Raw genomic sequence first — 13462 nt, 5'->3', positions numbered from 1 at the left:
ATTATTAAAAGCCTGTGTGGATAATTGCATATTATTTTTCCAGGGTTTTAATAACAATGTCTAATGAGAGGGGGCAATCCCATCCCATTTGAGAAGTCGGCGACTTGGGCTGCTTTTGGTCTGTATGACTTGCTTGGCATTATACTTCGTGCTTTTCTGATCAGTGGTTTCGCCAGTTTTTGTCAGAATAAGAGAATCGAAAAATGGGAATCTGCAAAACAATTTTTTGACAAGTACATACCATAGTATGAAGAAGCTCTTGAGTTGGTACAAATATGGGCATTATATCTATTACTAATCAGCAATTTTTGTTTGCCATCTACAGTTTTCTTCCAAGTTTTCTGATTTCTGATTTCTGATTTTCTTTTTCTAATGGAAGCAAGCAGACCCCTTTTCTCTAAGCAGTCTGGTTCTTGATAATGCTGAAAAAGGTTTTGTGGACTTTAGCAGCTGGCACCGTCTGTCATCGTCCAAATTGGGCTTGGTATTATAGTGTTACTTTAAGGTAACAAAGAAACCCAGAAAGGCCAAAGTTGGGCTTAGATTGACCCCAGGACTGGGGAGAGTCGGTCATGAAGAAATAGACCGGAGGAAACATTTTGTGCTTCTTGGGACTTCCCATCATCAGGCGTCGTCAGCTTTGAAATGTCCATTCCGACTTTCATTGCAAAGGAAAAAAATTATTCTCTCAGTCACAGACCATGATCTCCATCAAATGTGCGCTCTCGTTCTCATTCGTAGTCAAATTGTTTTGCAGCAGACTGATGATTGATGAATGGCCCACAGCGAGTAGTTTATATTAAGTCATGGGTTAAAGATACCTGTTCTTGCCTCCTTGTATATAAATAAGTGGATTAGTTAATTATTCAACATTGCAATTTGCAACACAGCTAAAAGGATCAATTCTTCCGAATAGAAAAATACTTCCCTGCATCATCAATTCATCATCATCCAATGAGCCTTCACCCTCCAGAATCCAGATAAGGCTTTGATTAGACATCAAAGGTCATTAATCAATCAGAAATTCTATCAGATACGGTGTTAGTATTCTTTTTTATCACCAAATTCTGAACTCTTATTCACTAAATTGGTTGGTAATCCTGGATTTAACCAAATGGCCCCTAAGCATTACAAGAAACAAGCTGGAAAATTAAGCAAAATAAAGTACTAGTTTTACATTTCAGCATGTCCTTTACAGAACAAGAGTAAAATATCAATCCTTGTATTATCAAACTATATGCATAGGATTGGAAAACCTTTTTCCGGAATTGTCTCCAATGAGGGGTTTCCAAAGTTCATGCACTGATGCATGGAAATGTTACAAATCCTTCTGCTCTGTCCTTCAGGAGTCTCAAATTTAGCAGATAACACAAGAATTCGGATTCTCTTCTGCACTCACTATCCGGTAATATGTAGTTATGTGAGGATTATAGGCAAACTGATCACTTTCTTTCTTTTTATCTCCATCCTTCTTGCCGCCTTCATCTTTCTTGGCTGCATCTTTCTTCTCTTCTTTCGCCGGTCCTACCGTTAAAATCTCCGTCCACCATTGTTTTCTTAACTTGCTCGCCACGACAACCGGGTCAACATCGCCAATCACTGTTAATTTCTTATCCTTCATGTCCATGGAAATAGAATCAATACCTACAAAAACATTACAGAACAAAGGCAACAGGGTATATGATTGAAGACAAGTACCTCATATTAACAACATTGCAGAACAAAGGCAACAAATTATTTGATCATCAGAAAAATATGCTTAAATAAGTACCTGATAGACCAGAAACTGCTTTCATGGCTTTCTTTTTCCCTTTGTCATCATGTAAATCCAATTTCAAGACAACTTTCTGTAAGAAAAATGAAAAAAAATCATGTCAGAGCCAACAAAACATCCCTATCCTGTCATGTCCATGAAACTTTGTGCAGCTGTGCTCTTTTATAGCTACCGGTATCGCTCTGAGGAACCATGAAAGAATCTTAATAATTCAAAAAAGTGATAACCAACAGTATCTAGAACCGCTGCAAACATAATAAAGCAGTTAAGTTGATGAGAAAACGTAAATCCCATGAAAAAGTTGGCTTTAAAAGGCATGAAAAACCAAACAAGAATCATAGAGAACCACATCAAACATTGTTTTTTATTCTATATCGTTAAGACCAGAAAATATCAATAAACAAAAGATAAAACTAATAAGTAAAGAAAGGTGCAAATTCTTGGTAAGGAACTGGGGAGAGAATAGATTTAGGGAAGGCAACTTCACCTTCATTGCTGTTGAAACTGGAAACCGTGACCAAGACTTAGAACAAGACTAAAACAAAACAATGATATAAAAGAACTACAATATACTCAATTTGTAAGCGAGAGATGTAGACAATATATATATATATATATATATATATATATAGAAATACATATAAGTACGTAGCAAATAGGAACACGGCTGGAAATAATGTACACAATTCGTCCCAAAAGAAAAAAGAAGTACAGGAAATAGGAACAAAAAAGAAGTAGAACACTGACCGTTTCCTTGTCTAAGAAATTAAGCATAGAAGATGGACTGCAAAAATTTACTAACGTAAGGGGAAATTTTGTATTTCCAATATTTCCTTTATTATCATTAGTCATTATTAATTATTAATTCTTCTTTTTCATTGAGAAAAGAAAATCACTTATTTCTTATCACTTAATATATTATACCCTAATAAATATGTGTCATCTTACTATTATAATAAAATTTAAAAATTTTACTGTCAGTGATGTGATAATTTCTCTTCTTTATTCACCATCTATTCATGAATTCGCAATTATTTATCATGTGACATACAGTATGATTTGTAAACTTGTAATAAACGTACAATGTTTCATTGTTAATTCATTTAAACTAGTCATCATTTCATATGTAAAAAATAGAAAATAAAAAAAAAATAAAATTATTGCAAAGTGTGAGATTACTTGCAAGAGAGAAACATTATTTCGATCACTTATCCTTGAAATGATGCAAAAACCAAAGAAGAAAAATGGTGCAATTAGAAGGAACAAGAGTAGGAATGTCGGTTTTCTGGTGAACTAACCACAGACTTATCAACAAACGCCAAAATAAGTCCAAAAAAATATTGGGAAAAAGGGCAGGAACTTGGCCTTCTCCAACAAGAAACCATTCATCATTGACGTTGGAACCTTTGAGCATATGAAATAGACTTTTTTTTTTTTTTTTTGCTATTACTATTTTTGTATTTCATTTGAAAGTCCATTATTTCTTCATATATATATATATATATATATCTTTTGTTTTCCCATAACCATCGTCAGCATGATCAATCACTTTTTCCTTCTATTGAGTATTCATGACTTTTTTCTGTAAGCAGAAATGTTTCTTTCTAGTTCTAAATTATTGTTTAAGAAAAGTAAAAAGAAAAAAAAATGTGTGTTTTATATTTTTTTACAATTCACCAATGCATTCACAGACAAACATAAACAAGAAATTTGCTTTTGATATTAAATCCCCATTCTGCAAATGAAAAGTTATAATTTATAATTAGTAAATACTTTATATGAAAAAACAATACTAACAAAAAGCAAGAAGAAATTACCAAATAAAGTCTTAAAAATATAATTTATTCGGTTTGGGAATAGTCCAAACAGATATTGTGCTGTATGACGTTATCTGTGAATGAAGTTAATTTGGTTAACATAAAAAGTTTGCATGGCTTAATTTAAAAAGAAAAAAAAAAAAGTTAATTTGATGTGAGATTAATCATTTTTTATTATTAATTTAGTCCATAATTTAGTTAGGGTCGGCAATATATATGTCTTAAGTCATCATCGATTCATTCATAGCTGAAGTGGATGTTTAGGGAGATGATGTTGATTTGTGGGTTAATATCCGAACATTGCTTTTCATTTTTATATGTTAAGAAAAATTCTCCTTTTCTCCGTTAAGGAAAGCTTGTCTTCTTTTTTTATGGATTCGAGTTCTAATTTATTGAGAGATTATTTTAAAAATGATTTTTTTAGATTTATTAAATTTAATATATTAAATTTATTTAAATTAATAAAAATATATATTAAATTTATTGGGATGATTCTGTTTCTAGCCCATTGGGATCGTACTACATTTAATATCATTTATTTTTTTAATTGTGCTTTTTTTTTTTGAAGGCAGCAAAAGAGGACAAAAGTATATCTAGTAATTAGGCAGGACGGGACGGGAGTAGGCAGCCCAAATACGGCAATGGCGGCCAGTTAATGCCAAACAGCAATGCTTCAGAGACACGGTGATTACCACTATTATCACGAAATTAACAGGACTAAAGATATATTCTAAAGTATAGATATTGCAGCACCAGCCACCAGTGGCCCAACAGGACAAAATCATACTGCAAAAGCCGCAAAGACAATTAATTACTACATAAGGACACCTCAAACGTCCACAAGCAATTTTACCTACCAAAATTCTTGGTGGGACCTCTCTCTTCCGGTGCATGTTAGTAGCGGTATCGGTAAGTCACGTCGGATTGGATTAAATTTATATTTGATATTAATAATTTATATATTTATTTAATTTTAATTTTAAATTCGTTTTAAATTAATAAATAAATTTTAAATTCATCATTAAATTTAATTTATATAATAACAAAATTTTAAAATATAATAAAATTAATTTTAATGAAATTATATTTAATTTATAATTACAAATATATAAAAATTAAAAAATTATATAAATGTAAAATCATATAAATTAATTTTTATAAAATATATATAATTTTTATTTTTGTTATATTTATGTGACTTACTTTATATATAATTTAGATATATAAATAATTTATATACATAAAATTGACCCTATTCAAGTTTTATATTTTTAAAAAAATTTGACTTAAAATTTAAAAAAATTTAAAATTTATATCTAAATTCTTTCAACAATTTTAATTTTTTATTCAAAATTTTTAAAAATTTAAACTAAAATTTAATCAAATAATCTAATCTTTAATCAGGTCTGATAGAGAGTAGACTGTATAGCTTTCATTCCTCACTTAGTTTCAGCATTTATTTCATGAAAGAATGGGAAAGGTTCCAAGATTCTATTGCGAGGAATAATTCCCCAGCTTTAAGGTTACTGAAAGCTAACGTACGGTGGCTTTTTTGTGCAGAGATCAGTTTAACAGAGGTTTCGCGTGCAACTAAGCTTTCCGCTCAACTAATTGGGAGGCTTTAGCAATTTCTACTACCTCCTCAATTGAAGATGCTTTCTGAAGCATGACTTTGTCAATGGAAAGGGTTGGCTTCTTAGTGGAGTTAGGCCAATTTTGATACATAAGATAAGAGATACAATATAATATAATAATAATGATTTTATATCATATTTAGTTTATATTTTTTAAAAAATAAGATTAAAAATTAATTATTCTTTTGAAATAAGATAATTTAATTTTTTTTAAATGAAAAAAAATATTTTTAATTTATAAAATTAAATTTAAATGTCATATTATGTCTTTAAAAATTATAGTAATAATTTAAATTATATAAATTTTGAAAAAAAATTGATCAATAAATAAAACTATCATATCTAAATTATTAATATATTTTTAAAAATTATATTAATAATTTAAATTATATAAATTTTAAAAAAAATTGATCAATAAATAAAACTATCATATCTTAATTGTACATATCAAATATAAAATAAAATGACATTATTTAATTTAATTTTATGTATAATATTATGACACTGAATTTTATCCAGATCTACTGGATTAATTTTTGTTTTCAAGTTTTGTTTATTAATATTAAAATTAAGTTAATATTATTTTAAAATATAATAATTAATAAAAATAATTTTAAAATAATTCTTTAACTTAAAGATTTTCGTAATATTTTTAAATAAAAAATTTTAACAAAAATTTTTTTTTTAAATGAAGGAAATTAGTTTTAAATTTCAAGTCAAAACTGTTTTATCCAATACCGAAAATAGCGCATGATTAAATGATATCAATTTATAGGCGTTGTGGGGGTGCTAATCATTTTTCACACGTAACCGACTTCCGAACCTAACATGATTTTCGTAGACCAAAATTTATTTTTTCGATAAAATTTAAACTTGTTTTTAGAGTTTTATTAAAAAGATAAACTTTTTGGTGACCAATCACACCATAAAACAGATTGGTGGGGACTTCTCCTTATTTTTTCAATTTTAAAATCTTTTACGTCTAGCGATTTCAATGCTGTTACGACAAGTATTATCTTATCTTATTATAATATTTGTATCAAATATTCCCCAAATTCCTAGGACATAACATGGTTTGAGCTTTTAAATTTTAAAAACAAAGCCTATGATGATTGATAACATAAAATAAAAGATATAAAAGGAAAGATAAAAACTAAAAATAGCATTTCAAATTAAGGCTAGGTTTAGGTGCGGTAAGATTGAACTCATAGCACCATTAGTTAAATCCAAATACTAACTTCAATGAGATACATTCAGTATAAAATTTTCATTTAATTTTTTTCAATTTTAATTACAGTAATTTTTTTTCAATTACAGCTATAATAACTTTTATTATTGTTTTTAATTTTATTGAAACTGATCTTATCGTCCATCCAAATAGAGTCTAAATTAAAAAAGTAACTTCATGTTTTGAATACTTTAACTTTGCATTTAGTAACCATTTAATCAAATAAGCAAAGAAGCAATATAGGATAAATATCCAACATGTATTTGCTTAATACCACATAACTAGAAGTGTAATGGATTGAATTCAAACCAATACAACATCAAGCTCACACTTGAACTTGACTCCAAATTTGAGGCTTGAAACTTGATTCGAGCTAAATTGGATTTTATTTTTTTAATTGAAACTTAACTTGAAATAAAAATCAAGTTACTTGAGTTTGATTGATTAAACTTGATTAACATATAAAAATAAACTCGATTTTTATATTCGACAAAAGCTTGATTATTTATATTCGAGCTCAAACTTGAGTTTGAGATATTTTATTAATTAAAATATATTAAAATATAAAAACTCGATTAGTCTCATGAGCTATTCAAACCGAGTATAAGAATGTTTAAACTTAGTTCGATCAGCAAGTCGAGTTACTCGAGCTTAAGCTCGATTCGATAATAATTAAGCCAAATTCGAGTTTTATTCGAGTTAAACTTGAATAACTTGTAAGTACTATTATATTATTTATAACCTTACGCAAAACACGCATTGTCAAACAGTACATAACATTTTACAAGCATGAAAATATTGAAGCTCAGCCCACAAAAAACTATGGTTGAAGTTCTAATAATTGAGATCATGAACTTACAGTGTATTTCCAATTAAAATTTAGGCTTTATTTGTTTCATGAAAATTTATTTTTGAAAAATGATTTTACATTTTCAAATATTTGTTTGACAGAAAATTGATTGGTCAATGAAAAATAATTTATTGATTAATAAAAAATAAGATCATTTTTTTTAAAATTATGTTACGAATTTGCAAAGGATAAGACAGTTTTTGAAAAGAAATTGTCTATAAGTAAAATTATTTATCAATACTTTTGAAAATAATTTTACTTATAAATAATACTATATTAATAAATAAATAATATTATAATACATATTATTATAAATAAATATTGTAGACACCCTATTTAGTCCGGACCCAAGCCCATTGGGTCTGGTCCAATAGGATTTGGGTCTAAGCCCATTAGACCCGGTTTAGGATCCAATTAGCTGGTCCAAGTGAGCTTTTATTTTTTTTTATTATTTAATATAAATATTTTTATTTTTATTTTTTCATTTAATATTTTTATTATATATCTATTTCTTTTATTTATCTAATTATTATTTTTTTGTGTTATCTATTAATATATTTATCTTTTTATTTTGATTAATTTTCGGTTAAGATTAGGATAAAAAAATTGGAATGAATTTAGTTGTGATTTGAGAATTGGCAGAGTTGGGATTGGATTCAAATATTGAATCCATCCCAGAAAGAGTTGAAATTGATCAGAAGCTTTTTTGATCAATTCTTATAAATAGGTGCTAGAAGAACAGAAGAAAACATACAGAAAAAAGACAGACACAAAGAAGAAACAGAAGTTAAGAAAAGGGTTTTGATGTGTTAGAATCCCGAGCCGAGTCTCAGAGCTGTTTTTATTCCTCAAGACGAGCCGAGCTGAGTCGCTAAGTCGAGCCGCTTTCAGGTTTTTTTTGTTTATTTATTTATTTATTATTATTAAATTAGATTTGTTTAATATTCTTTTATTTTTATCTTTATTTTATTTTTATTTTTATTTTACTTTTTTTATTTTTATTTTCACTTTTATTTTATTTTATTATTTTATTTTCTTTAAATAAAATCCAAAAAAAAATATTTTTGAGAAAAAGTTAAAAGTATCAATTTTTCTTAAAAATAAGTTTTTCAAAAAATATTTTCAGGAAAAAATTGAAAGTATCAATTTTTCTCGCAATTAAAGCTTTCTAAAAAATATTTTTGAGGAAAAGTTCAAAGTATCAATTTTTCTTAAAACTAAATTTTCAAAAAAAGTTTTTGAGGAAAAGTTGAAAGTATCAATTTTTTTTCACAAAAGCAGTCATTTTTTTTCTTCTTCTTTTTTATTTTTTTTAAATAATTCGACGATGGAGTCTCTGCAAGTGAAACAGTAGTTTTCTTGCATACTCTTGAGGTGGAGGAATTTTCTCAATTTTTTACTAAAAGTATTAGAGTCAATTGAAAATAATTTCCAATAACTAATTACTTGGTAAATTTTTAAGGTTTATTGGATAACACAAAATTAAGCTGGTACCATCTTTTGATGGGCGTTGTGAGAGTACTATAACCTTCCTCACACGTAACCGAACTCTCGAACTCTGTTTTGGTTAATAGACCTAAACCTTTTCTTTTAGAGACCCTTAAACTTAGGTGTTCCCTGAAATGATAGATTCTTTAGGTGATCAATCGCACCTAGATAAAAAAGATTGGTGGTGACTCATTCAAGCCAATGTCTAGCGATAGATCTCCGGATCTAGACGTTATGACAGCTTGACGACTCTACTGGAGACTCTGAGAGTCAAGCCAGCAAATAAATTTGTGTTATCCAAAAGCCTAATAAAATTAAACTTTTTGTATAGATTTTTTATTCATTCATGTTTATTTACTTTATTAATTATGTCATTCATATGCATATGCATAACATAAGCTCTATACCCGAGCTTCGTCCCTCTAGAAGGGAGTAAAGTACCTATTGCTTTTATGAGGTTTAATGCCTCTGTAGTGGCTAGCGAAATACTCTCATTCAAATTGAATTTTTTTTGCTTGCAACCTGTAATAGGTGAGGATTAGGGTGTCTTACTAGTCTGTGATGGACAATGATGTAAGGAGCAATTTGGAAACCTTTAGACTTTAACCTTAAACCACATATAGTAAACCTTAGAAGTGCTTAAACCTAAGATAGAGCCTTTTTTACCCAATGATAGGTATACCCTGAAACTAAGACACAAAAAGGGTTTTTATCTAATCATTTTGATTGTCTGACTTTGTGCATCTTCATTATCATATGTAACATTATGCATCGGTATCACTTTCAGTTCATCTGTGAAACTAACTATGTTGTTTGTCTGATTTTGTACATCTATATTATTTTCATGATCATGTTTTAACATCATCATTTGCATCCATTTCATATTAGATTTCATCCATGAAAATATACATTTTATTTATGCATCAACGTATCATACAGCATAGCATAGTATTTTTAATCATAATTATGGAGCTAAAAGTTCAAAGATAGCTCCATCTAGCGAGAATCCTATCCATCGAAACAACATAAGATCTAAAACCAGACAAATGGAGTAAGAAAATTCTCACCGATTTAAAAAATTAGAAAAAGCTTAAGAAAAGATTAAGAATGAGTTAAGTAAAATTTTGGATGCTCTCGACAAATTAAATAAGGGTAAAAGAGTTGAAGAGAATACAAGCCAACAAGTTCTCCCATTACAAGAAGTGGCTGACCTTTTGTAACCTTCAGATTTTGGTCCACCTCAAACCTCGTCTACACAAGAGGTTTCATCACTACACTTTGTATATCCTACATATCCTATGATGCCATCGTCTCTAACTCAGAGCATTATCATAGCTATGTAAATCCTATCTTTACTAAAAATGTAGTTGAACCAATTTAAATCCCTGATCTGAATGAACTGAAAGGAAATTACAAGAGAAAGATAAAAGTGAAAGCTCAAGAAAACTCTAAAATTAGTATGCTAAAACAAAAGCTATGGGTTATGGAAGGAATTGATTTTTATGGTTCAGTTGATGCTGCTGGACTTTGCTTAGTCCCTGATATGGTCATTCCTCCTAAGTTTAAAGTACCAAAATTTAAAAAATATGATGGCACAAAGTACCCAAAAACTTATATTACCATGTATTGTCGAAAGATGACAGCCCATGCTCATAACGAAAAGTTACTAATGCATATTTTTCAAGATAGTCTTATTGGTTCTGCTGTTAGGTGGTATATCCAGTTAGATAGAATACATATCCGTTCTTGGAGTGACATTGCCCATGATTTTATTAGTCAATATCGACATTTCATATATTTAGCTTCTGATCATTTGTCTTTACAAAACCTGGAAAAAATGACGAATGAGACTTTTAAAGAGTATGCTCAGAGGTGGAGGGATATTGCTTCTCAAATATAATCTCTTCTGATTGAGAAAAAAACTACAGTGTTGTTTGTCAGCACTTTAAAGTCTCTCTATTATAAAAAGATGATAGGGAAGGCAACAAAAAATTTCATCGACATGGTGATCTCTGGAGAAATTATTGAAAGTTTCATAAAAAATGGCAAGTTAAAAGGAAGAAAAACCAAGAAGGCATCAGAAAGAAAAGAAGCTCAAGCTCAAGCTGTGAGCTTTGATAGACAATAATTTAGGGGTTACCAACCCTATCTACCCCAAGGTTACTCTCCGTACTATCTTACTGTGAATAATACCTCATCCTACCTATACTAGCTAGTTTCACAACCACTTTATTCATCCACACATCGATCAATTTTTAGCCTTTAAGATCTTACATATAGCCTTAACATTAAAGCTCCTGCAAGAACTCAAATTCGTCCTACTAACCCAACAAGTGGTTCACGAGAATAACGGATTACACGAGAAAAACTTGTATTTGATCCAATCTCCATGACTTATACAAAGTTATATCGAGAACTCTATAATAGCCATTTGATTACTCCCAGTCATGTGAAGCCACTTAAACCACCCTATCTTAAGTGGTATGATCTTACAGCCCACTGCGACTACCACTATGGAATTACTGACCATTCTACTAAAAATTGCACTGCTTTAAAACATAAGGTGCAACGGTTGATCAATGATGGAATGGTAAGTTTTGATCAAGGAAAAGCAACAACACCTAATGTTAGTGCTCTGAGTGACAATCAAGAACACATTGGTCAGAAAGGGTCCGAAGAGTCACAATGAATTGAGAGGCAAGATGTCAATAGAGATTCTTCACCTAATCGCATAAGAAGACAATTTTGAAGAATGGAGATAAGGCTGGTTGAAAGTTTTTTTTTTGTCATTTTAGGATTCTTTTTCAAGTAATGTTAGATTTTTTTTTGCAATATGACTTCACTTGTTATCATTTTAATAAAAGCAAGCTAATGTATTTCATTACATTTTCTCTTTCACTCGACCATTACTCTATGCTCTGTTACCTTTCATAAATTTATATTCCCATTCTCAAATTTCAGATGATGAATATTTAGACAATGATAACAATAATTTTGAGATTTAATTTTGAGAACTCATCCACATTAATATGAAAAGATGATTTGAGTAAAAAAGTAAGCTGTTACTAGAGGTGAAATAGATATGTCTTGAAGATGTGTAGTTTTTATACAGGTTCATGAGCTTTGTTCAATAGATGATGTTCAAGAAAAGTATTCACAATTGAGATGAAAAATGGCTATCTTTCTTTTATCACTTGAAAAACCATTCATTGCTACCCCTTTGAGCCTATTATGATTTCTTTTTCTAAAGAACCCTAACCAAGGATCACCCTCTACACTGAAGGGTAATTTTTGAAAAAAATATATCACAAAAAGTTTTAAAAATGGAAAGAGAAAGAAAAGCAAAAAAAAAATGTCACAAAAAAATTTTCGGGTAAAGTAATGAGAATCTTTTGTGTGAGAAAAAAAAATAGTGAAATGATGTGGGGGCAAAATGCCAAGTTGCATCAAATGATCCTTTGGTTTTAAACCATTTTAATACACGTTTTGAGCCTATTATATCCATTTCTTTTATGACCCCTCACCTTGACCTATATTACAACCTTAAAAAGTCTATTTGAATCAAGTGTGAATGCTCAAATTAAATAATTATATATTAGGCAAAGATAACTCATGATGAAATAATGGAATCATGCTACATTGCTCTAAAGTTTGATGTGTGGAAGATATCAACAATAGATGAAAAATGAGAAAAAAAAAGATGATGAAAAAAAAATAAAAATAAAGGAAAAAAAAAGAAAGAAAGAAAAAAAATGAGAAAATGAAAAAAAAAAGATTCAAATTGAAAACCTGAAAGGGTGATCTAGGTCAAATGATTTACATGGATGAAAGATTAAAGACATCTAAAGATCTCTCAAAGACTGGGACAAAGTTTGCCAAGCCTAAGATAACTTCAACAGTAAATGGAATGAGTTTTTGAAAAGAATCCTAGATTAATGTTGAGAATTGTCTGAATATTCATCATTTGAACATACCATTCATCCCAATGACATGTATCCAATTTATTTCCTTTCCTATTTATTTTGTACCAAAATAGATCTTCATTGATTATCTTTATTATAATTCACCTTGTGTTCTTTTATTGTTACACCCTTAGAATGAATTAAAAAAATGCTTAATTACATTGTATTTGTCAAGAATTAAAATGATAATGAATGAATGAATATATGCTTAAAAGAGTCTTGCATTCATTTGAAAAGAAATCTAAGATGATGGTGGTAACAAAATGAAGAAATGATAGAAACCTAAAAGAGATGATTTGAAAGGATACATGATGTGACCAAATGAAGAATATGATGATGGATTGGACATTAAAATGAAGATGAGGCAAATCTTGAAAAGTGGTATAATCAAGTAATGAATATGGGGATGTATGGGTTGATATAACCTATGAGTTATGGTTAAGTGATGAAAATGATATGGAGCAATAGACGAAACTGGTGCTGAGAAGCTTATGAATGATGATCATATGATGAGTACAATGATGAATTGATCGACATGACTTGCAAGTTACGATTGAATGATGAAAATAATCAGTGGATAAAGTTTATTTTAGAATGGTTAGGGTTGAGAAACCTATGAGTGTGACTTAGTTCGGAATGGTTAATGCTAAGATGCCTATGAAAAATGACCCAGTGATGGTAAATGAAACTTGTTCTAAAATTTGTTAGT

The 13462-nt window shown here is 29.3% G+C and overlaps 1 protein-coding gene across 2 annotated transcripts; it reads right to left on the bottom strand.

Annotated features, from left to right (window-relative positions):
- Positions 1 to 226: 226 nt before the first annotated feature.
- LOC111315651 (heavy metal-associated isoprenylated plant protein 39-like) lies at positions 227 to 2377 on the bottom strand. Of its 2 annotated transcripts, none has more exons than XM_089766184.1 (3): positions 1947 to 2176; positions 1772 to 1847; positions 227 to 1644 (listed from the first exon to the last, which is right to left on the bottom strand). In XM_089766184.1, exons 2-3 carry the CDS (start codon positions 1794 to 1796, stop codon positions 1358 to 1360), a joined length of 312 nt encoding a protein of 103 aa, XP_089622310.1. In that variant the 5' UTR covers positions 1797 to 1847; positions 1947 to 2176; the 3' UTR covers positions 227 to 1357. The 2 variants fall into 2 exon arrangements, with proteins under 2 accessions (XP_089622310.1, XP_022773284.1); XM_022917549.2 differs by lacking the exon at positions 1947 to 2176 and adding an exon at positions 2262 to 2377 and having other exon boundaries at positions 233 to 1644.
- Positions 2378 to 13462: the final 11085 nt, after the last annotated feature.

Source organism: Durio zibethinus, chromosome 9, assembly GCF_047325235.1.
Source record: "Durio zibethinus cultivar Kanyao isolate XHJ-2024 chromosome 9, ASM4732523v1, whole genome shotgun sequence".
Lineage (NCBI taxonomy): Eukaryota > Viridiplantae > Streptophyta > Magnoliopsida > Malvales > Malvaceae > Durio > Durio zibethinus.
The sequence above is the reverse complement of the archived record's forward strand: the minus strand, read 5'-3'. Positions and strand labels throughout refer to the sequence as shown.